This window comes from Accipiter gentilis, chromosome 28 (assembly GCF_929443795.1).
Source record: "Accipiter gentilis chromosome 28, bAccGen1.1, whole genome shotgun sequence".
NCBI classification, from domain to species: Eukaryota; Metazoa; Chordata; class Aves; order Accipitriformes; family Accipitridae; genus Astur; species Astur gentilis.
This window is the reverse complement of record NC_064907.1, coordinates 10,586,769-10,609,338: the sequence shown is the minus strand read 5'-3', so window position 1 is coordinate 10,609,338 and position 22,570 is coordinate 10,586,769. Positions and strand designations below refer to the sequence as shown.

Genomic DNA, 22,570 nt, shown 5'->3' with positions numbered 1-22,570 from the left:
TGCAGTGTTCTCACAATGCCTGTCAATATAATATCAGTGTCTCTGTCAAATCAGCAGGTTACAGTATCAACTACATACAAAATTCTAATTAATTATAGTTTTATAATCAACATTTTTTTCCCTAAGCCTAAGAAGATAATTGAAGAGAAATTCTGAAATACACGGCTTAAAGAATAAATGTAATCTTCCAATACTACCATATGACTGATTAGCCCACTGTAATATTTGCTTTCGTAGAAATATTGTGCATCACCACTGCTAGAAGCAGAATACCCAGCTAGAGTTCACACTGGCCTTTCAAAGCAATTGATGTGTGCCCACATACTCGTTCCTGTACTTGGCTGGAATGTTGTTTCAGTGGGCACAAAAGCTGTATTAAGAGAAACTGCCAGACAAAAGAAAATACGTTGCAGTTCATTTAAGACTAAGGAGTTTTCCTGTAGTCTGTTTTGCAGATGGCATTTAAGTATTGCAGTCTATTTTTTTCTTACCAAGTTTAATTCTGAGCAAGCATGGTAATGATATCCAGCTACAGCAGTAAGATATCGAAGTTCTGGAACTGTATCTGGAAATGTCTGGAATCAAGCACCTGAAGGATTGTTTTTTTGGTTTGGGGTTTGGTTTTGGTTTGTTTGGGCTTTGGAGGGGGGGGGGGCCTTTTTTTGGTTGTTTTTAGATGTATATTTCTATGAAGATCATAAAAGCTGATTTGCTTCCTCAAAATTCCAACTAAGTAAATACAATATACACATCTAGAGAAACTTTATCAGGCCAGCTTAAGTATCATGACTGATTTTTATTCCACATAATAGATGCTGCGTTTGATATTTATTGTCAAACCATAATTAAGATTTTATTATAACATTTCAAATGTTCAATTAAGTGCTGTTGAACAACAAGTTATTCCAGTCAGAAACAGGTAGGATTGCTTTCTATTTTAATGCAAAATAGAGTAAGTATAATTTTACTGAACTGAAATCAGTGCTACTGAAGAGATATAAATTACAACATTCCACTCATTTGAACCTGACCTACTACCACTTGAGTTGCTATCTAGATACTACAGATGCCATGCACATTACCAGTGAAAAAAGTCTGTCATAGCAGGACATACATCGATCTCTCTTACCATTGATATACTATTATTATGCTGTCATCAACAGAGGATTTTTTTACTATGTAGCATGTAACAAAAGCAACTCATTCACTTTACTTGCCTCTAAAAACCTTAATCACCCTACACTGTAAGTGTCCATATAAATATATACTCTGTATTATCTGAGAAAAGTCAATGTATGAAATAAGAGATTTATTTTAATAGAGTGAAATATCTTTATCATATCAATCCAAACATTTTGGCTAGCATCAGGCAAAGTAAACTGAAATCAGAATATCTGCTCAACAGCCAAAGAATTACCAACAAAGAAAAACTGAATTACTGCAAACAGACATCTAATATACATACTAATATTTTCTGGAACTTAATGTTAGATTATTCCAAGGAATGCAGTTAAACCAGCAGCCTCAGCAGCCCAATTCCAAAACGGATCAAGAATAACAGAATATATTTGAAGTGTGACTCTTTGCAGGTTTCAGCCCCTATATCCAATACTCTCCATCAACAGGTAACATCATCTTTTGTACTACTTGATTGTTAGGAATGTAAAAGCTGCATTAGTAATCTGTAAGTAAAGGAATGAATCCAAGCTTTAATGTCTTTTAAATTGTCCAACATTGCAGGAAAATAGGCATGAAATTCTGCAAAGAAGACAAAGACACTGCACAGTTACGCAAATCATGTTCTATGGGTACATGTATGTGGATTGTCATTATCAAGTTCTGGAAGAGCACCTCAGAATAAATCTGCATTCACAAAATGGAAATTACTTCAAGTTGAATTATTGTCTCCATTTTTGTCTCTGTTTCAGGCAGTAAGGTATTGATACATATCATACCCTAATTTTTAAACTCTAGGGCAGTCTTACTTATGCTGAAGTACTACACCATCTCCCTTGATGTACATTGAGCATGACAACCTTCTAAAGAAATTCAAGTGGAAATTTATAAAATTACTGCTATGTTTTCAAAAATGCTTTTATATTTATGGAAGCACAAAGATTAAGAATGATATGTATTTTATTTCTAAGTTTAGTGATATAATTTGAAGTAACATTAATTTAATATTACAGCAACATCTGTCTTTTAATAAGCAGTGCAGCAAAAGAAGTTAAAAAAGGAAAACGCATATTCCATTAGAAATTCCTGAATTCTGAAATGCTGGTATAACATGTACTCATTTCCAAAATGTCTCAACCCCTTATTATTTCTCCCAGGAAAAGAAGTTACATTAACCTAAGTGTCACAGCATTAACAAAAAGATTAAGCTAACACTCTTTCACTTAAACACTCGTACAGGATATTGGAAAGTCTATCTTCCACCACTATAAATTAATTTAAAGCATTCTTTGTGATCCTAGAAGAATGTATTCTACATTTATCTTTAAGAAAACATGAAGTGAACTATTTAAATGTACAAATAAGAGATTTAGCACTTGCAATCTGCTGTTGAGAGGATAGCTGAAAATCTGAAGAAAAAAATTGTCACAGTGGATCAGGTTGCCCTGCCACAAATGGAAACACTTTCTTCAGATCAAAAAAGAATGTGAAAAAAACAAACAAAAAAATTACTCCCTGTTACATTACTTATTACCAGCTGAAACCTTGCATCAGATACACCTGGTTCTGAATTTTGCTGAAGTCAAATCCCATTTCCCTGCCCTTAGAAGGACGGTGTAAACGATGAACAATAATATTAGAAGGACTTCTAAGAAGGAAAAGGGAAAGGATCCCAGACAAAGGCTCAGTGAGAACACCAGTTCTTGGAAAGGAAGGTAACAAATGTCATCCAAACTTTTGCATTAAGTTTCTGGTAATAAGCAGAAAGTCTTGTACATCTTACTCTACCACCTCCAGCTGGCATTAACTCCTGACTGTCACTGGGTCTCCACTAATCTACCCATAAATATTTGGGCCTTCTTAACATACAAAGAATTGAAAGTTTGACTTCTATTCCCTTTGATTTCCTTACCAAAGTAAGAGTGATGCAATTTCTCCCCAATTTATCGTTTCTGACTGTTTTAATTTGGAATAAAGGTAGCACAAATACTTAATTCTTCCACCCATTGGTAAAAACACCTATTGTCAGAATGTATACATAAGTATTATTTACATGAAGATTGTCACTTTTACAGCACAGAAATATAAATATTCTTCTCCCGAAAACTATAACACCAACTGTTCTCTAGTTTGGGGGGAAAAAGACATTGTCTTTGTGTTCTTTCAAAGTATTGAATAAGAACTTGGGGGAGGTGAGGAAGCAAAGCGTATGTTGGCCTCCTTAAAAAATACTTCGAATACTTTCTTTTTTGAGACTAATGCCACGTCTTCTTTAAAACCTCTCCATCTTTTGAACTTGAAATCAATGTTTATCATACCAAAAATTAAATTTTGTCACCTTCAAGTCACAGCATCAATTCCATTTAATCTTTACGCTCAACACCACCTAGAAAACATGGACTTCAAACTTATGGAAAAGTGCAGCGTTCTGGCTAGCAGTGAAGCCTAGAAAAACCTCTATGGCAATTTCACCTGCAGACAGTTTACAAAATGTTTAGCCTAATGACTGCAAACTGCTAACTTGGCAGAGGGATGGGGAAGAACGCGTGTTTGCAAGCAGTTTAAACCAATCCAAATCAGTCTCGGTATACTTCTGGTTTCCTCTCCTTTCTTCCTCCACCCCAATCATAGGGATCAGCCAAGTCAAGGACTGGCTGCAACTGAAGAATATATATATCTGATCATTGCTGAGTTAATTTCAGTTTGATTCGGTCCACCTTGGGACCACACAAATGGACTGCTGGCACAAAACACAACAAGAAAAAACAGCCAGGAGTGGAAGAAAGAGACAAGACTGCATTCTTCCATGACCATACAAACTTAATTTGACAAACTATTTATGAAACCAAATCCTTTGCTGTAGGTTGTTGGAGGACAAACCAAATCCTGTGCTGTAGGTTGTTGGGGGACAAACCAACAGATTAAACAATGAGAAGAACAGCAAACTCACTCTTCTGCCCAAAACCGGTGTTATTCACCAGTCAGTCCAGCCTGAGTGATCTGCTCTGCAACACAGCTCTATAGATGTCTGCATTCATGCTTAGCTTAAATGACAACTGATGAATGCTGTCTCCAAATAGCGCACTCTTTAAGGTGGTCTGCAGACATCACCATCAAAGACTACATTATTTGGGAGCTCTGGATGCTTAAAGGTCTTTTCCTTGGCGTACTGACCACCCTCTTCACTCCAGAGCACATACAGGCTCAAAGACAACAGCAATGGGAGCAAGTAACTCCAGGTTAACTGGTGATGACTACCGCTTTTGCTCACAGTAAGGAAAATACCTTCTCACAGTTAGGTACTACAATGTTTCTGCTTAGCTCATAAAAAAAATCTTCTTCATACTGCTCCCCACAGGTTCAGGAAACCCCAAAATAGTACTCCACATTCAATTAATTAATATACACTCACTCAGGAAGTCACTGTCACACAGTGGTTGCACATAATGCAGGCAGGTCACCTGAGTCCTAGTTTTCTACAGGTAACTCAGCAACACCCTCCACCACCCTGCTCTGACAGTCTCACAGCTGCCTTTCCAGAGCTTGCTTACAAACACTTCTTGCTAAACAGGTCATGACTGCTTTATATGCTGCCTTCCAAGCCAAGCAAAAAAAAAAAAAAAAAAAAAAAAAAAAGGCACAATAGTGCTTTATTCAATTTCTTCCCTGGTTCAAACTAATCTTCAGAAGGAAAATAGATGTCTTGTCAAGTACAGAATATCAAAGCGGCTTGCTGTCTTTTCCATAGTTGAATTCCCTGAAATATGCTCTCATCTGGTCATCCCATGTTAACAAAAAAAAAAGAACAAAAAAACCCCAAAGCCAACCACCCAGATTTCTGACTTTCTATCAAAACCTTTTAAAATAATTATTCTAACACTTATTAAATCACTAACATTTAGTTTATGCATAACGCTAAACAATTTTTCTTAGTTCCCTGGAGGCCTTCTGAAATCTTCTCTAAGTCTTTAAAAATCCATTCCATGCACACAGAAGCAAATATCCAGTAAGTGGTAGTAAGCACAGTAACTGGGCAACTAAATCGGAAAGGCAGAAAAGAAGTACTTGTTACTGAAGCACATCAACTAAAAAGCAAGGAGCATACAAGCCCTGACTTACCAACGTTGCTCAGCTGTGACCCAAATCATACTTCAAGGCAAAACAGTTCAAGATCCACATTTATTCTGATTTGTACATTTCTGTAAAAACAGCTGAAGTGCCTACTGTAGTAAGTAGAACAGCAGAGAACCTACTATTGCATTTCACACCAGGTTAACTACTTTCAAGTTAAGTATGAACTGGTAATTAATCTAGCATTTGGCTGGCTCTGTATCACACAAAGATACCAAGTAAATTTAAGCTTTAGGTATTTCTATAAAATGTTACTTTTTCAAATGAGGAAATCTCAATCTCCCTTTATTTTTAGTCTTCAGCCTATTACAAAAGCGTATCTTTCTAAGGAAAATGTGTGTATCTGTAAGACTTAAACAAAAATTTGAAATCAAGTTGCGACAACAGTATCATTTCCAGCTTTCTCAAAGTTAGTCCCTTTTTTTCAGTTTATGTGACCAGCGAAGCAGTCAGATTAAGTATTTGACAGTGACTGTAAAGCTTAATGCCTCAAAACCATTGCATTTTGTTTTGAAAGGCTTCTCAACTACAATGCAGAGTTTCTTTGAAAACACAGACACACAACGTGTATCACAGCATGCTTCTGCACTACATGTATACTTGTTTCAGATTACAAAGTGAACTGAATAACCACCTCACAGTGTTCTAGTGAAGCTATGCATATTCATTATTTTGTCTACTAACATTTTTCTTAGACAGTATCCTGATACAATAGTCATGCTGCTGTAAGAGCACTGATCCAAAAACCTTCACCAACTTTGAAGATAATACAGGCAACTTAACTTTTCTAATGCTCATAGTTTATTACAACTGTAGTCTTCTCAGCCTAACACAGCCTTTTTTCCACTAGGTGGTCTAATTAACTTTGAGTTCTTATCAACACACTCAGCTACCGAACAGTCACATACTAAACATGCAGATTTAACTTCAAGACTTCCATGTTGTTTAGCCACTGTAAATTATACTAAGATTGGCATTTCAAAAGTGCAAATAACCAATTTCAAAATAACATAGATTATTCCAACATGACTTGTAATTGCTTGCTGCAAGTGGTGTTTGCTTTCCTTTCTACATAATTATGCAAGCATGAGGAAGTCAATAACTGCCTCTGATCACTTGTTCAAACTGGAACATCAGGACAGAATTTAAGAAAATAATTTTTCGTAATGCAAAAACAAATGACAGGGGAAAACCACCTCTTAAGACTTACCTGTTCTCCTACCTCCAGCACAAAAAATACTCTAATGGTATTCTTCCTTTATAAATCTCCATTCCTGCTGTAATTCAAATAGTTAACCAGAAAGTGAAAGGTCACTACATTCCATGACTGGTTTCCAGCTGCATAAGAGCAATAGGACTTTCAGCTGACTTGTGCTCGAAGTTGGAAATTAGTGACTGAAAAGTTTACCAGATATTTCACTTTTGTCCTCTGCCATACTGGCAGAGAATACGAGCAACAGGCTGACTGGCTTTAAAGGAAAGCAGTTAGAGCATCAGTATGCACTAGTGATCTCTGTGAAGAGCTAGAGAGGTCACTAGGAAAGACTACTGAAACCAAAATGTAAATTCAGGATGAATTAAAAACAGAATAAAAATCCAGCATAAACTGTACACACAGCTTCCTTAATTTGTTAGTGTGGCAGCTTTGAGCAAGCACTCAGGAACATCTAGGGCTACCAAACAGAAATATCTACAACCATTAAATATTTTGTATTTTATAGACTGAAAAACTTTAACATACAAATAGTGTGACAACATTTAAACAAGCATTTTAGATCACTTAATTCATAGTGCATTGCTCTGGCTTCTGGGACATCCACTATTTTTATCTCCAGTCAGCAGTGAACTTTCTAACTACAGTGGGTATACTACCCTCATTCACATATTTAAATAGCAAGCAAATGCCACGATGCATATTCAAAATCTCAGAGGCTATTTACAATCGTTCTTGGTACAAATCATTGGTGAAACCGAACTTGTGTTTCTTTTTTTCTTTAAAAGCAGAGACTCTGCTTTCCCAGAGTTTATTTCCCAGCTTTGGGGGAAAAATAAAAACAAGCTATAATAATGTTTTTATATATACTGCTACCTACTTAGTAGGTAGTAATTTGATGGCATGCAATTAGTTTTTAAATAATCAAACAGATTCTACATGCTTTCAAAGCATACTTAACGTGAAAAGACTTTATGCAGAAGCTGCCCAAGTTAAACAAAAAAGCTTCACTGCAACATACAAATTGTCCTAGCCATTATCTATACAACTGTATTAACTACTATCAGAGGTCATTCAACACAGGAAAAAGCCTGATTTAGTAGGACATCACAATAACAAGCACAATTATGTTAAGACTTGAATACTTCTTGTACGACATATTTCAACATATTTCAAGACTGCCTTCAAGTGGTCTTTGCAGTCCACGGGAGGACTACTTAATAGGCTAAAGTTACTAATTTATACAAGGGACTTTATTTACTTGGATTAAGTTGGGTTACTGCTGGGAGAACAATTACATCAACAGCTTTGGAGGTGGTAATCTCTTAGCAGGCAGCACACCTCTCTTGTCTCAGAGGGTTCCGAAATGCAAGAGCATGAGTGACTTACAGCTTTCTATCAATACGCCTTGGCACTCTTCCTAAATATACCTCACTGTGTTTTACAAAGAATGATAAACATTCTATCCATACTACACAGATGGGAAAAATGAGTCAGTAAAGCTAAATGAGTTGTTCAAGTTCACCCGGAGAGACAAAGATACTGACAAGGAATCCAGTTGTAATGCTCTGTGCACCGGAATACACAACCCTCTGCACATGAAAGAATGACCAAGGCATAAATCAAAAACAGAGGCCTCAATCATGCAGTCAGCAGCAAGTCTGCAGTCAGCAGACTCAAAGTAAGACTAGGCCTTAAAGCATTAAATTCTCTACATGCTGAAGTGTCCTTGAGGCATACTCTTTCAATAACTTACAAAATAAATGCACACAGATATACAGTCATATTTAAACAGTATCTCAATCTAGTATAGTCAATGTTACCTTGTGGTGATACGATCAGAAAGCTAATAATTCTCTTAAGCACTCTCCCTTACTGCTTCTTATTGGACAAACTTGTATCCTTGTAAGCTTAGAAAATAAATTACAAATTTAAGCCAGGCAGAAAGACTGATGCACTGTATTACTCCTAAAATCTTAAAAAAACAGTCTTGGTTAGACTGTTGAATCTTAGAAATTTCTTTTGAGCTACAATTCTGTTAAAAGTTTCACTGTAATAACTAAAGCATCAGTGTAATGACTTACAGATTAACCTCACTTAACATTACAGGGCACAGTAAATAAAGCACTGGGGAGTTACCTCAAGCATATGCAAGTTTAACCCCACACACATACAAATTGCAAAAACTGCAGACTTAAACTTAGCATTTGAACACCCTGACAGAATTAATCCAGATTTAAAAAGTAAATAAAAATGCAATAGTAGCACAAACCTTTTTTTTTTTAAATATGGCTCTATTAACAGATTTCTGTATTTGCTACTTTAAATTTAAGCATTTTTTATATGTTCAATTCAGCCTGAAGTGGGTCTCTATCACTATTTCACAGAACACTTTGTATTCCACTTGTGATTCGACCTCCTCATCCTCCCAACTGTCTATCTACATATTTATATGGCTCTATAACCACAGTATCTGAACCTAATCTCTATGGTAACTGTAAGATTTGTTTACATGGAAAAAGAATACTAGAAATGTATGAAAATTTAGCTGTCATTTAAATAAGTGGTTTTCCTTCTGGGGGAAAAAAGCTCCCTATACTGCCTCCTATTTCTCTTGCTTCCATCTCCTGTATCCCCACCAGGCAATGAGCCACATTTGGAAAGCTCCATATCATACTACTTCAACAGCCTGTTGTTGTAAATTCATAAATAGGTTACTTTTAATGAGAAAGATGTGTGCAGTATTTTAGATCTTAACACTTGTTAAAGAAAGATCAGAGGGAGGGCAATTAAAACATCATTTTATTAAAAGATACTGTCATTAAGTCACCAAAGTAAAAAAAACATGCTAAACCTTTAACAGCTGTACAAAAAGACTTAGCTTGCTGCTCAGCAATTCAGATCAATCTAGAAATTAAAACAGTCCATATCATTTAACATTTCCAGCAGTGAATATAGTACTAGGTACACATTTTACATAATACTCATTCACTGACAGTAGGCACAACTCTGATAGTGCAAGTGCCCACATACAGACTGCTCTTTTTTATTAATAAATACCAAAGATATGATGTATCACAGGTTTGTAACAATTATTTTTTGTAAGATTTACGGTATTTTGAAATGAAATTTACTGCAGCCCAGCAGGAGTGAGAGCTGAATTACACGGGGGTCATGGTAACATAAACAGCTGTTTGAGCAAGACATATCAGCAAAATGATTAAAAAAAAATAACAAACACAACTGTTAAAAACTACTTTTAGGTGCACTGATCTTTGCCACACGCAGAAGAAATCATTCTATTCCACCAATCCCATTTTTTTTCTATAAAACTTGCATAATACATTGAAAACAAATAGTCTAGAAAGGCCTAAGAGAAGAAAAATGAGCGACAATGAGGTATGTGAATACTACAGAGCACTGAGAAGAAAATTAGAACCTGTTTGAAAAATCTTTCTGTACCTTACAGCAATCACTTCACTGCAGAGAATCTCTTACATGCACCTTCCCTGATCATATCAAGATAATTCATTCAACAAAACTCCTATTAACAAATAGAAAGTAAGTAAATCTACCATGTACCCTCTATTCAAGTAAACGCGGTTGTATAGCCAGCATTTCCCCTGCAACGTTACTTTCTCAATCAGGGCGACTGTCCCCTGCTCCTCCATGAAGCAAGCTCAGCCCAGGCAGCCATGTCCTTATTCTCCTACAAACAATGTTTCTGAAGGAGAACAACCCCCCCACTCAGCGAACTTAACAGTTTTTCCCCCAGCGTAACGCGGCGGAGCAAAGCCTGCCCCACCATCGGCAAATGAGCTAAGGCACCGAAACACAGCAGCGGGGGCGAAGCAGCCCGCAGTCTGGATCTGCACCAGCACCGAGCCTCGCACCGGGGTCGGGACAGATGGACTGACAGATAGGACAGCATTTCTTCGTGCAACCCTCCCTTCCTTCCCCTCCCAGGCACACAAGCGAGTGTTTTACCTTCATGATGAGCTCAGGCTGCGGTAAAAGCCTCGATAGGGGCTGAGCGGCCGAGGCTGGACCTGGAATTTAAAACAAAGCGCTAAGGCACCGCACCAGCCGCTCGCACCGAGCGGGGGGAGGGGAAGGAGGGATCGGGGTGGGGGCGCCGGGCTCCTCCCGAAACTCCCCCTTTCCTTCCCCGGATCCCCCCTTTCTCCCCGGTTAACCCCCTCCTCTCTTTCCTCGGCCGCTGCTTCCCCTCCAGCTCCCACACACCGCGGCTTCCCCTACACTCGCTGCCATTGACGCCATTTCTGTCAGAGGAGGAGAAACTTGCCACAACAACAACCCACCCCCAGCCTCCTCGGCTGCCGCGGGGCGGGGGGGGGGGGGGGGGGGGAGGCGTCCCCGGCTGCCTCCCCGGGGCGCTGCGCCCCCTCCCCAGGCGCCAAGCGGCGGGAGGGGACCCGCGGGGGTCCCAGCCCTGGGTCCACTCCCCCTCCCCACTTTACCGCGGGGAGCCGGAGAGAGGGAAGAAGGAGAGAGGAGGAAGGGAGGCTCTTCCTCCATTGTAGAAGGAAGAGTGCCTGTGTGCGCGGCGGGGGAGCGGGGTATCGGTAGCAGCCCCCCCCGACACACACACACACACGCTTTTTTGTAGGGGCTGCGGCTCCGGATCGCGGCGGCTCCTCCTCTCCCCCCCCCCCCTCTCAAATAAAGGAAAGCGCTGACTCCGCGGCAGGAGTTTCAGCAGCAACAGCCGCAACTCCCCGGCTCGGCGCAGCGGGTCCGGGCGGGGGGAGGGAGGGAGGGAGGCGGCGGAGGGGAAGAAAAGGAAGAAGAAGAAAAGAAGGGAGCGGGGACGGGGAGGGAGGGGGGCGGGGAGAAAGGGGCCCGACCTGCTCGGCGGGGACACGGAGCGTGTGTGTGTGTGTCTGTGTGTGGAGGAGGGGGCTCCGTCCCCTCCCGGCGGAGGGGGCTGGAGAAGCCGCCGGTCCCTCCTGCACGCAGGCGGCACCCGATCCCCCTCCCCCCCGCCCCGCCGCTGGGTGTTTGGGGGGGCTGGGGGGGGGGGGGGGAAGGAGGATCGGCGAGTCCCGCCGCAGTCTCGCTACGAGGAGAAAAACAACCGCCCCCCTCCCCCCCGCACGCACGCCCCGCCGCCGCCGCCCGGCCCCGCGCCCCCCCCGAGGCCCCGCGACGCCTCCCCGCCCGCCGGCGGCGTTGCCGGTGGAGGTGGAGGGGGGGGGGGGGGGGCTCCTTCTCCGGCTCGGCGCCGTTACCTTTGTTCCGCGGCGCCCGCCCGCCCGCCCGCTACTCCCCCGAACTGAGGCGGGGGGGGGGGGGGGGGCGGAGGGAAGGGAAGGGAACGGAGCGAAGCCTCCTCTCAGCTCCAGGCCCCCTCGGCCGGTCTCGGCCCCCGCTCAACGCTCCGGCAACAGCTCTGCTCGCGGTGGCTCCGCGCGGCGTGCGGAGGGGCCGATCCGTCCTGCGCGGACCCGGCGGTGGCGGCGGTGACTGCTCGGCTCGGAGCCTCTCGGTCCCCCTCCCCCTCCCACACCGACTGACTGACTGACTGACGGAGGGACGACGGGCACGCCCCTCTCCCCGCCTCCTCCATTGGGCCCCGGCCCGCAGAGCCCGCCCTCCCCTCGGCCCCATTGGCAGCCGCGTCGGAAATACTGACATCATTTTTCTCCACTTCTATGGAAACTGAGACTCGGCGCCGAGGGTCCTCACGGGTAACGTTGTTCTCGCTCGTCCCTCGTACCGGCCCGAAGAGCGGCGCGGAGCGGCGAGCGGACTACACTTCCCAAGGTGCACCGCGCGCGGCCGCCGCGAAGGGACGGGGCCCTCGCCGACTGCTAATGAGCCGAGGGGGCAAGGCTGGCGCCTGCGCGGTGGGGCGCTGGTGGCGCATTTTCCCCCAAGAGGGGAAGGTGGCGCCCGGCGGAGCGGAAGGGGGCGGCGCTCCTCCCGCCGAGCCCTGCCGCCACTCCTGGAGCGGAGGCTGCTCGGGGGAGCGGGGCGCGGCTCCGGCTGGCCGAGGAGGAGGCGGCGGCGGCGGCGGCGGCGAGGTGAGCGGTGGCTGCCTGGGGCTGAGGCAAGGGTGCGCGGGCCTGCCCCGCGCCGCCTGCCCGTTAGCCGGCCGTTGCTGGTGGGAGGCGCTGTCGCCGCCCGGCGCGGGCTCCGGGCAGGGGAGGGGGGGGGGGCGCGCTCCTCAGAGGAGCCGGTCCTTCCCCTTTGCGCGGCTTCGGGCGGTGAGGGCGAGCCCGGCGGTGGGGGTTGGAGGAGGGGAGCGGGGGGGAAGCCGGTGCCGCGGCCGCCCCGCCCAGGAGGGGCTGGCGGGCTGCCTGGAAGGGGGCCGGGAAGGGGCTGAGGGGAAGGGGGGGCCGGAGCCGGCGGCCGCCGTTCGTGCTGGGTGGCGCCGGCGGGCAGCGGCGCTGTCGCCGGGGCGGGCTGGCTGACTGACTGACTGAGCGCTCGGGGGCCGGGGCTGCGCCGGGCTGGCGGCGGGCGGCGCTTCCCTCGGCGGCGGCTGAGCCCGGCTGCCGACAGCGCAGATGAGAAAATGGGGGTGGACGGCGGGTAGGGGGAGCGAGGAGCCCTCGGCTCTCGGTCTCGCTTTATCTAAAATGGCGCTGGCGAGGCTGGGCTGCTTGGCTTTGGCTCGTGTGTGCAGCTGGAGAGGCTCTGCCGCCTCCGTCGCGTTCGCATCTCTCCGTTGAACTCCGAAAAATGAACCCTCTTTCCATGGTGTGACCGGGATGTTTTGGGAGGGGGTTAGGCATCTGCAAGCAGGGCAGCAGCTTCGTGTTCTTTGTGAAATGTGGGTTTTGGTCTGAGAAGCCATTCGGAAGTAGTCACGGCTTCTGCCCGCTCGTTTTCTGTCTTCGGGTCAGCCTGCAGCTTAAAACCCCTTCCTGCCTGTGTGCTGTCCCGGCATAGTGCGAGGGCTTTGACAGCCCAGGTATTGTTGTCTGGTTTCTGTAGCCTTCATGCTCAATTACTTCTGGAAATCCTATTAAAATCGAAGCACAATTCCAGCAACAGTATGTTCTTGCTGTTCTGACGTTAGTGTTGAAATTGCAGCTATGGAAGGCTGCTTATTTACTTAGCTGCATCTTCAGGGAAAGTGTATGGCTATCCTTCCACCTGTTGGAAGTTGCCTATCCTTAAGTTGAATACAAGGTTTTGTTTGGAATCAGCCTTGGAGGGGTTGTAAAGAGGACTCTGCTAATTAGAATGAGAATGTGGACTAGGGTGACAAGCATCCTGCCCAAATTACATTTGGATTAAGAGCCTTGATAGCCTCTTTGAAACAATACACATTCACAACAGTTTCTGTGTATTCTTTCTGAAACAGACCTTCTCACTCCTACACCCCCCTATTTGGGGCTTTTTTTTTTTCACTGATTACAGTTAAACCGGTGCACTAAGTTCTGTGATGGAGCTGATTTAAGAACTTTCTGGATGGTTCCTGTTGCACTACAGCTCTATTCCTTTGGTGGTTCTCTTTTATTTTCTGTGTAACTGTACTGTGATTGGAGTCACTGAGATGATGATGCTTTTTAAAATACCATCTGTATATTTAACCTGGACCATGTCAGTGATCCTATTGCCCTAATTTGGGGGAGGAGAGAATAATCTGCAGAATGGGGTGGAAGGGATGTTTTATGAAGTTCCAAAATGAAGATTTTTCTTGACATGTAACCTAGAATTAATATGACTTTCATCCACTCTAGGAAGCTCCTAGATACAGATCACAGCTTATTAGAGTAGTTCCAACTTATGGAAGCCCATGTCACCACCTTATTCTAGTGTCTTGTATGTTTTAAAGAGATTGTTAGAGAGAAGGTTTGTTGCAGTCCAAAAGACAGTTCCGTGGGCTCTCTGTTGTGATTGCACAGCCTGTGCCAATAACAGCTATTCTGTATGCTTTTTGGGGATACTGAAAAATAACTGAAAAAACTTAGTCATGCACGAATTGAAATGCAGCAAGGCTGTGTACTGGTTTAAAAGGAAACTGGTTTTAAAGCCACAATGGCCTTAACTGCTTTAATCCTTTGAATAAGTGTACATGTAGTCAATTCTTGCACTTAACTAACAAAAGGCTTTGCATTCCCTTTCATTTATTGTTTAACTCCTGGCAATTTTACTTTTTATTAGGAAGTGCTGACTGAGATCTTGTCTCTAAATGTCCTTGCTGAGAAGATTTTCTGCAACAGTGTAACTTCCGTAGTAAATTTGTGGGTCACCTAGGCAGGAAACCCTTAATATCAAGTATTTTCCAAGTGTGTCAAATGTGATAACTTGTGCAAAAGCAATAAGATTACAAGTCTCATGTGGTATTCTTGCTTACAGGCCTTTATAAGGAACTTCATTTACATATTTTTTTAATCAAGTGTCCCTTTCTTTGTGTAAGTTTGGGGGAGGTTCTGCTCACTGTTCTTGTTTTGGTGGGTGTGTTAGACATGTAGCTGACTGAATCATCAGACTGTTTCTCTTTTCCTTAGCAGAGGTCACCTATCACTTCATTTAAAAGTAGCATAGCATTCTGAAAAAGTTCAACTGTAGTGATTTAAGCGAAGTTACCATCCACTCTTCGGCTGTTAGAGCTTTTTTGCCTCCCTTTAAAAAAAAAAAATAATAATCTTGGCACTGGTGGGAGAAGTGCCTGACTAATTTTCTGCTGATAAGCAGCATTTCAGGTGGACTCCTACTAATTTTGTGCCAGCAGATGCAAAAAAATTAGTTTGTTGCTGTGTAATACTAGTGAATTTCAAGTTAGTTGGGGATTTTCCATATTGTCTTGATGTCCTACAGACAGGCAAGAAACCTCTGAATTCCCTGAGGAGAGAGGGAAAACTTTAATATTTACTTTTAAGCAGAAACTTTTACAGAGAAGCAATTCCAACCCTAACATCTCTTCCCAGCTCTGTTGCATAGCTAGGCACTTTCAATTCCAAACCATCTGTGTGGCTTTTTGACAAATAGTAGTCACAGGAGAGTTGTTAATTTGATAGTGTGTCCTTATATCCATCTCTACCAGCTTCTTTCTGCTTAAAACATCTGGGGGTGGATTGTGATAATCTTTGATTTCACTTCCTCACTGAAGTCCTTTGAGACTTACCCTTGATATGTAAGGGTACAGTTTGACAGCTGACTCTCAGTGGCAGTGCTTAAATCAGGTGTGGTGTTTAAAAGCAGTTCCTATCTGTTCAGTTATACCAACAAGCTGAAACAAAATAGTCAAGGGCGTAAAATCTGATTTAGATTTACCATGCGGCCTGACTGCTAGTTGTGCTGGCATACCATGGTATAGGATGAAAAGGCTGTACTGCTTATTGTGGCATTACAGCTAAGAAACTATGCAAAGCTTTCTCAAAAGGTGCAGTCTTAGGATCATTTTGTTGGCAACTGTGTTTGCGTAAATAGCCTTTCTTGCCCCTGAAGTGCTGATATGTTTAACATATGCAGTTAAGCAAGTAAAGGAACACATCCAAACCTAAGCTTGGACAATAATTATTAATGTGGATCAGTTCCCGTGTTTGGACTGCTGCAAATGCTTATGGGTGTGGAGGGTGGGAATGGGAGTAGACAGGAACTGATTGAGCTATACTGAAAGGGAAAGGTCGTGAATGTTGAGGAATACCAGTTTGTCCAGGAAGTGTAAGAGGAAGCAGTGATCTTAATGCTGATCTTCTGAGCTTTTGATGGGAAAGTATTGCTGGATTATTTTAAGCAAGTGTGGAACATAGTTTATTCCACTCAAGTTAACCACTCCCCTAATGTTGCTACATTAAAAATGCATCAGTCCATACTTATATCACTTTAAAATAGTTATTTTTGTGGATAATTTATGTAACTATTCAGTTGCTGCAGGGGCAAAAAATGCATCCTTTCCAAGATGCTAGCTAAGTAGCTAAGAAATGATGCTGTAGTAGCATGAGACTTTATGCTACTGCTGCAGTTCCTGTCTTAAAATGACATTAGAAGAATTGTTTTGAGCTGCTGCATCTGCAGTGCAGCAAGTAAGGCTAGAGGTGAAAGGACAGAATATGTATGATAGAAAACAGTATGAAAAAAAAATGCAGATATAGATGACCAAAAGTATGTGAACTGAAACATAATCAATAGAAAATTGTTGAGCTGTGTAGGGAATGGATCCTAAAAGATTTATCATGAGAGTCTATGATGTATATAGTATATGGAAAAGTGTGTAAAGATGTCTGTATGCTTAAACAGAGGTAAGAAAATGGTATATTCCTGTTCTGCCGTCTAAAACAGGACTGAAGAATTCTATCAGAAGGCTGAAGCCATTGTTCACCTTGTTTAGATTGCCTTGGTATGAGGTATGTTTTATGCTCTTAGGCATCTCCACTTTTGTATGGGGAAAGCATTTAGGGAGGTCTAATCAGGTTAGTCATATGAGGTTTTGCATGTGCCGAGTGTCTTCTCTAAAGACTTATAGTGAAGCTTCGTTGTTGTGAATGCTAATGTTTTAAATACTTTATCATCTAAGCCCTCTAATACATATAAAAGAGCAAACAGAGGCTAGGAGTTGGTTTGAACTATTCATGAATAATTAAAAAAAAACCCTGTATTTAGTACACGTGCTTGTTTCTTTTCTAAATGACACCCGGAAAAGTTTTTTATGTAGTAAAGGTAGTATTAACTGAAGGTGTCATGTTGAAAACCGGAATATTTGCACCTAACCTCAAAGTCAGCTGACTTTTCATTAATTGTATGCATCTATTTTTTACTTCCCTAATTTTTCCATCTAAGTAGTGTTAATAACACTTTCTTTAACAGTGAACTACCTCTTATGAAATAAAGAAATGGATGGGATGGATGAAACATCTAAAAGAATCCTAGAGCCATACCAGTATTTACTTCAGCTACCAGGCAAGTTTCTTTGTACTGTGTTGTTTTTAAATATCAAAATTGTTTTTATGGCAACTTTTGTCTCAGAAGTATAAGCCAAGAAGTTTGTCCATTCTTGATTTGTAGATTTAAGAGTAATTAAAAGTAACACTCTTCAATATTTGTTCTTTTCTTCTTCTTGTAGAACCACTCTTTTTGGTGAAATTGGTGCAATAGCTCGTTAGTCTGTTTGTGTTGCAGTGTAAGTAGTATTTCAGTTACTCTGATCTCCATTCAGAGTAGCTGACTTGCTACTTTATAAAACTAGTAAGGGCAAGTACTGAAGACTTGATCCCATTCTTAAACTCAGGGCTGACAATGTTTTGTTCTTTATCTGCTTGCTGTACAGGACTGAATGGGTTGTGGGGTTTTGGGTTTTGTTTTGTTTGGGGTTTTTTTAAATAGCCTGTTTCTTTTGTGTAATTTCTTCTCCCTGGTATGTGTAAAGCCAGGTGTTCTTATGGCCAGTTTTGTCTGTCCCTGGATTGCTTCACTTGCCAGAGGATGAACCAGTCCTTGTGTGGTATCAGGTCACTAGCAACACATTCAGGTGAAGTTTTCAGTCTCGAACAGTACGTCTTTTAGTAGAATTCAGGAGGCAGTTTGATGGAGAACTACTTTATGGATATGCCTCTCAGAAGCCTCTTTGACTAAACAGTCAGATTGTTGTGGATTTTACTTGTACACCTAAAGTATAATAAAGACCATACAAGCTATCAGAGTGACAGTCTTTGTAAAAAATAGTGGTGGAACTACTTTGTCTTTGGGACTATTGCATAATTGCCTTCTGTCCAGCTTATACTGCATACTGGTATAGTTAAGGAAGATATAAAATATGGAAAATAATTCTGACCAAAATTTTATCTGACTGGGGTAGGAGATCTTCTATCTAGACAAGTAGCATAATGAATCACAGGCACAGTAAGTGGCTTTTGCACATCTGCAACAAGACCTGTATATCAGCAGGGTGGGTCCTAATTCATTACACTTGTGTGTAACTTCATTATTTATCTCTACAAATATCCAGGATTGTCTTGTCTATGTTAGTGATTTCATTTGACTTGGCAGTTAGCACTACTTGAGTTGAAAAATAAGAAAAGAATTTCAGTAACATACCTTTTGAATGCCAGAAGCTCATTTTCTATTTCCTCACAGTATATTCCATTTGGCTATGTTGAACTGTGTGGTGGTTTTGATAGAGAACTACCTTGAGAGTGAGTCTATGACATTCCAGAGAGCTTTATGAGAGCTAGTCCTGAAAAAATTTACTTTCCTCCAACACCACCTTTAAGTGTACTTTTTGTTTGGTTAGATTATCTCATATAACCAAGGTATATTGTAACACCTCTGCATTTTTAACTGCTAAATATTTTTTAAGCTATTGTAGGTACCAGCAAAAAACCCCCTCAGCTTCCTAGTAGAAAACATACAACAGGCAAAAAGTGCCAAAAAGAGCTTCCATAGGCAGAAGTGCTTGACTAATAGCTCTTCAGTTAGCTTTCACGTTAAATGATGGATCTAGAATATACACTTAACCTTTTCACCTTGACTCCTGTGGTTAAATTACTATACTTTGTGAGTTCAACCCTGATCACTCTATACTGATGGCTTATATAATGTTATACTTACTGACAGTGCAAGCATTTTGTATCCTATACTGCTAAAGTATCATAAATCTGATTGTCCACTTTAACATGTTGATCTCTTCTTAATTTAGTTTACATTTTGGAGAAGGTGAGAGACAAGAAATGCTTCTCTCTATGCAGAAATGGTGATGTGATTCAAAAGGGAAGACTTCTCTTAAACTAGGCAGGTAAAAGTGGTGTACCTGTGGAAGGCTTCACTCAGGTGAAGCAGTGAGGCTTCACAATCGTATAGCTGGATGTTTACTGTTTTTGAAACACTGGCTTTGCCCAAAGTCAGCTATGCCAAGTACAGATCAGTAGGAGCTGGTTACTTGTGTGAACCTCAGAATCAGCATGAGCACCAATGCTTGATGAGGGGGAAAAATTGGGCACATGGTAGCTGTTCATAATTAGGGTGGAGCCCAAATGAGATGCCTGAGCTAATCTAGCAAGCTCTTGCTGAAAGGGGCAGTTTCATCCCATCTTCTTTATGCTTCTGGCAGTATTCTCCAGCTTCTTAACTTGTCCCAGTTCTCAGCTTGTAGACCAAATGATTAGGTAGTATCAATCACCTAACCTGTTAAAAACTTGCCTGGTTAATCTTCTCTCATCTTGTTAGTGACCTAGCACATGGGTGGGGGACAAGGAGTTGTTTCTGTGTTGGATCAGCTTGAGCTCTGAGGGGCTTTTGCAGAAAGCTTGGCTGAGTGTCAAGTATGTACACTTATGGCCCTGCAATAGTCCAGTTGCTTATCTTTTGAGGCTAGTTAAGAAACAAACTCTCCAAATGGTTTCGTAACCTATGAGAACTTGAATGAATTTAGATACATATCAAACTTTGTTTACCTGAAAAGGGATTGTGTAACAGCATTAAGGTTGTTTGGGGAAAAAAAGGTCCCTGATAATGTTGTCTGTAGTGTAAGAACACAGATTCTTATAACTCTTAAGGATTCATCCCTCAATACAGGAAACTGATTACTCTGCTTCCCATTAATGAAATAGGACTTTTAATGGTAACAGTTTGGGGATGATACTTAAACTAAGCTTGCCTATTTCTTTGACTTCAACAGCACTAGGATAGAGACGCTACTGGACTTAAGGCTTTTTTACTATGTTGCCATTTTAACTGCTAGTATGGTAATTAATGTGTATTGCTTCACTAGCAGAATTTAGTGCTTCCTAGAACATACATTCTGAAACAGTAACTTTTCTTGTAAAAAGTCGTTGCAGTAGAACATTGCCATACTAGCTTATAGTGATGTTGTACTTGAGTCTAATATTCTGTCCTTTAGTCTCATAAACACAGTGCAATAAACAGGATTAACTTTTACAAATTCCAATGTGGTTTGTCTCAAAAATGGCCTGATTCACACATATGATGAATCTTTTATCTCTGAGTGGCTGAGTTAACAGCAGTAGCTGTTTTTGCAGCACTGAGGAGTATATGGAGTTTCAGTTGCAGTAAAATTGGTATGGTCAACAGCTTGCTATTGAAAGGGGTAGATTCTGATCCCATTCATGACTGTGCATCTTCCCTTTCACTTCCCTCTGGTCTTGGCTGCAGTCTTTCCTGGGCTTGTTCAGCAAGCTGAACAATCAAGACTGGCTTTTGTTTTTCAGCTTTATCTGCTGGGTTGTTGAACTTGACCAGCTTGGTGGAGTTAAGCACCACAGGGCATGAACCTTACCATGGGCACAACTACACTTGGCACATCAGAGGCCTCAACTTAAGCCAAGTTCCTGAGGGAGGCTGCAGCTTTTCAGGTTCTGAGCTGCAGGACTGCCTGGGGGCACCCACTGAGCCAGAAGAAAGTGATGTCCCTGCCCCTAAAAGGTGTGGAGTGGTGGAAAATGTGTGTCACCAAGCAAAGGAGCCATGGAAGGGTGTCAGCAGGCTGCACAGCATCAGAAATAACAAAAAGAGCAAGACCCTGCAGGTTGAAGAGCTTGTAACCTCCAAGTATATTGAAGGAGGGGCAGGAACAGTCTGTGCATATCAAGTTGGGAAATGGATGTGCTCACAGTGGTGAAGGCTGGGAGCTGATGGCTTCTGGCACCAGGAGAAAGATTCCTGTTCCTCAGGCAGCTATGCAATTGCCAAATAGGTTCAGTGCACTGGAAGAAGACATGGCTGGAAGCTCTGTTTACAGCCAAGCATCAGACCAGCACCTGGTGGCAGCAAGTGATAGTAGTGGGGACACTGACTCCTGCAGGGGACAGAGGCCTCCATCTGAGCTTCTGTTTTGGGGACCTTTGCTGCTTCTGGGTAGCTCTGATCAGGGATGTTATGGAAGGACTGCCAAGGTGTGTTTCACCCTCAAGACTACTTAACCCTGCAGCTCTTCCACTTGAGCACTAATGGATATAGCAAAGAGATGCCTGGAGCTAATTAAGCATGACTGTGACTTTTGGAATGAGGGCCAAGGGCACAGGAAGCCAGGAGGCTTTTCTTGATGAAGCTCAACCCCCTTCCCATCAAGAGGAACAGAGAGATCCTGCCTGTCAACAACTAGTTAGTTGCACAGCTGATACTGATAGAGATTTGGGTTTTATGACCATGGCATTCCCTTTGTAGATTAAGGACTACCAGGAGATAGCATCCCCCTACCCAAGTCAAGGCAAAAGTGTCTCTGCCAACAGGCTGAGCAACTTGGTGAGAAAGGACTTAAACTAGAAATTACAATAGAGGGGAATGCCTACACACAATAAGGTAAGGAGATGGTAAACTTGCAAACAAAGGACAAGAGACACCTTGTAAGCAACAGAACAGAGCTGAAGGCAGCCCATCCCAGGTGTATGCACCCAAACAAGGAATTATGAACAGGACAACATGATGGGGGAAGCTCTCACTTTTTCTGGGAAATCTGCAGGATTGGGTGCCTCTCTGAAGTGCCCCTGCACAAATGCGTACAACGTGGGGCACAAATGGGAGGAGTTTGAGGTCTGCATGCAGTTGCAGGGCTGCAGTTTTATTGAAGTATCTGATGTGGGATACCTTGCACAGCTGGAGTGCTGCCATGGGTAGATGTGGACTGCCTGGGATAAGGCAGTCTGGGATAGCAAGGAGTGGGAGTTGCCTTTTATGTGAAAGAGAGCAGCTGAACTGCATGGAGCTCTGCCTTCAGTCAGATGATAAGCCTGTTGAGAGTTTATGGGTTAAGATTAGAGGGCAGATCAATAGGGGTGACACTATAGTGGGTCTTTGCTACAGACAACCTGAGCAGGAAGAAGTAGATGAGGCCTTCAGACAACTGGAAGCTGCCTCATATTTACAGGCCCTGGTACTCATGAGACTTCAGCTACCTCAGTATCTGGTAGAAGAAGCAACACAGCAGGGCAGAGGCAATCTGGGAGGTTTCTGGAATGCATTGGTGACCACTTGCTAAAGTAGGTGATCAAGGAGCTGATGAAAGAAGGCATTATGCTGGACACTTAGAAACAAGGAAGAATTGGTTAGGACATGAAGACTAGGGGAAACCTTGGCTGTAGTGACATTAGGATGGTGGCATTCAGGATCCTGAGAAGAAGG

At 42.7% G+C, this 22,570-nt stretch overlaps 2 protein-coding genes across 11 annotated transcripts in view; one reads left to right on the top strand and one right to left on the bottom strand.

Annotated features, from left to right (window-relative positions):
• Nucleotides 1–12,034, bottom strand: part of ARID4B (AT-rich interaction domain 4B) — a 93,677-nt gene extending 81,643 nt beyond the window's left edge. For both annotated transcript variants that reach the window (XM_049831538.1, XM_049831539.1), the window contains exons 1-2: nucleotides 11,773–12,034; nucleotides 10,508–10,569 (exon numbers count right to left, since the gene is read on the bottom strand). In XM_049831538.1, the coding sequence (XP_049687495.1) occupies nucleotides 10,508–10,513 (6 nt within the window). In that variant the 5' untranslated portion in view covers nucleotides 10,514–10,569; nucleotides 11,773–12,034. The remainder of the gene's footprint in view (nucleotides 1–10,507; nucleotides 10,570–11,772) is intronic.
• Nucleotides 12,035–12,348: 314 nt separating this feature from the next.
• GGPS1 (geranylgeranyl diphosphate synthase 1) overlaps nucleotides 12,349–22,570 on the top strand; it is a 407,079-nt gene continuing 396,857 nt past the window's right edge. For 2 of the 9 annotated variants that reach the window (XR_007509874.1, XM_049831548.1), the window contains exon 1: nucleotides 17,693–17,966. Coding sequence is in view for 3 of the 9 variants with exons in the window: in XM_049831548.1 (XP_049687505.1) it covers nucleotides 17,855–17,966 (112 nt within the window). In the remaining 6 variants the exon portion in view is untranslated. The other 7 variants (XM_049831550.1, XM_049831549.1, XM_049831556.1 and 4 more) reach the window with 7 other exon arrangements.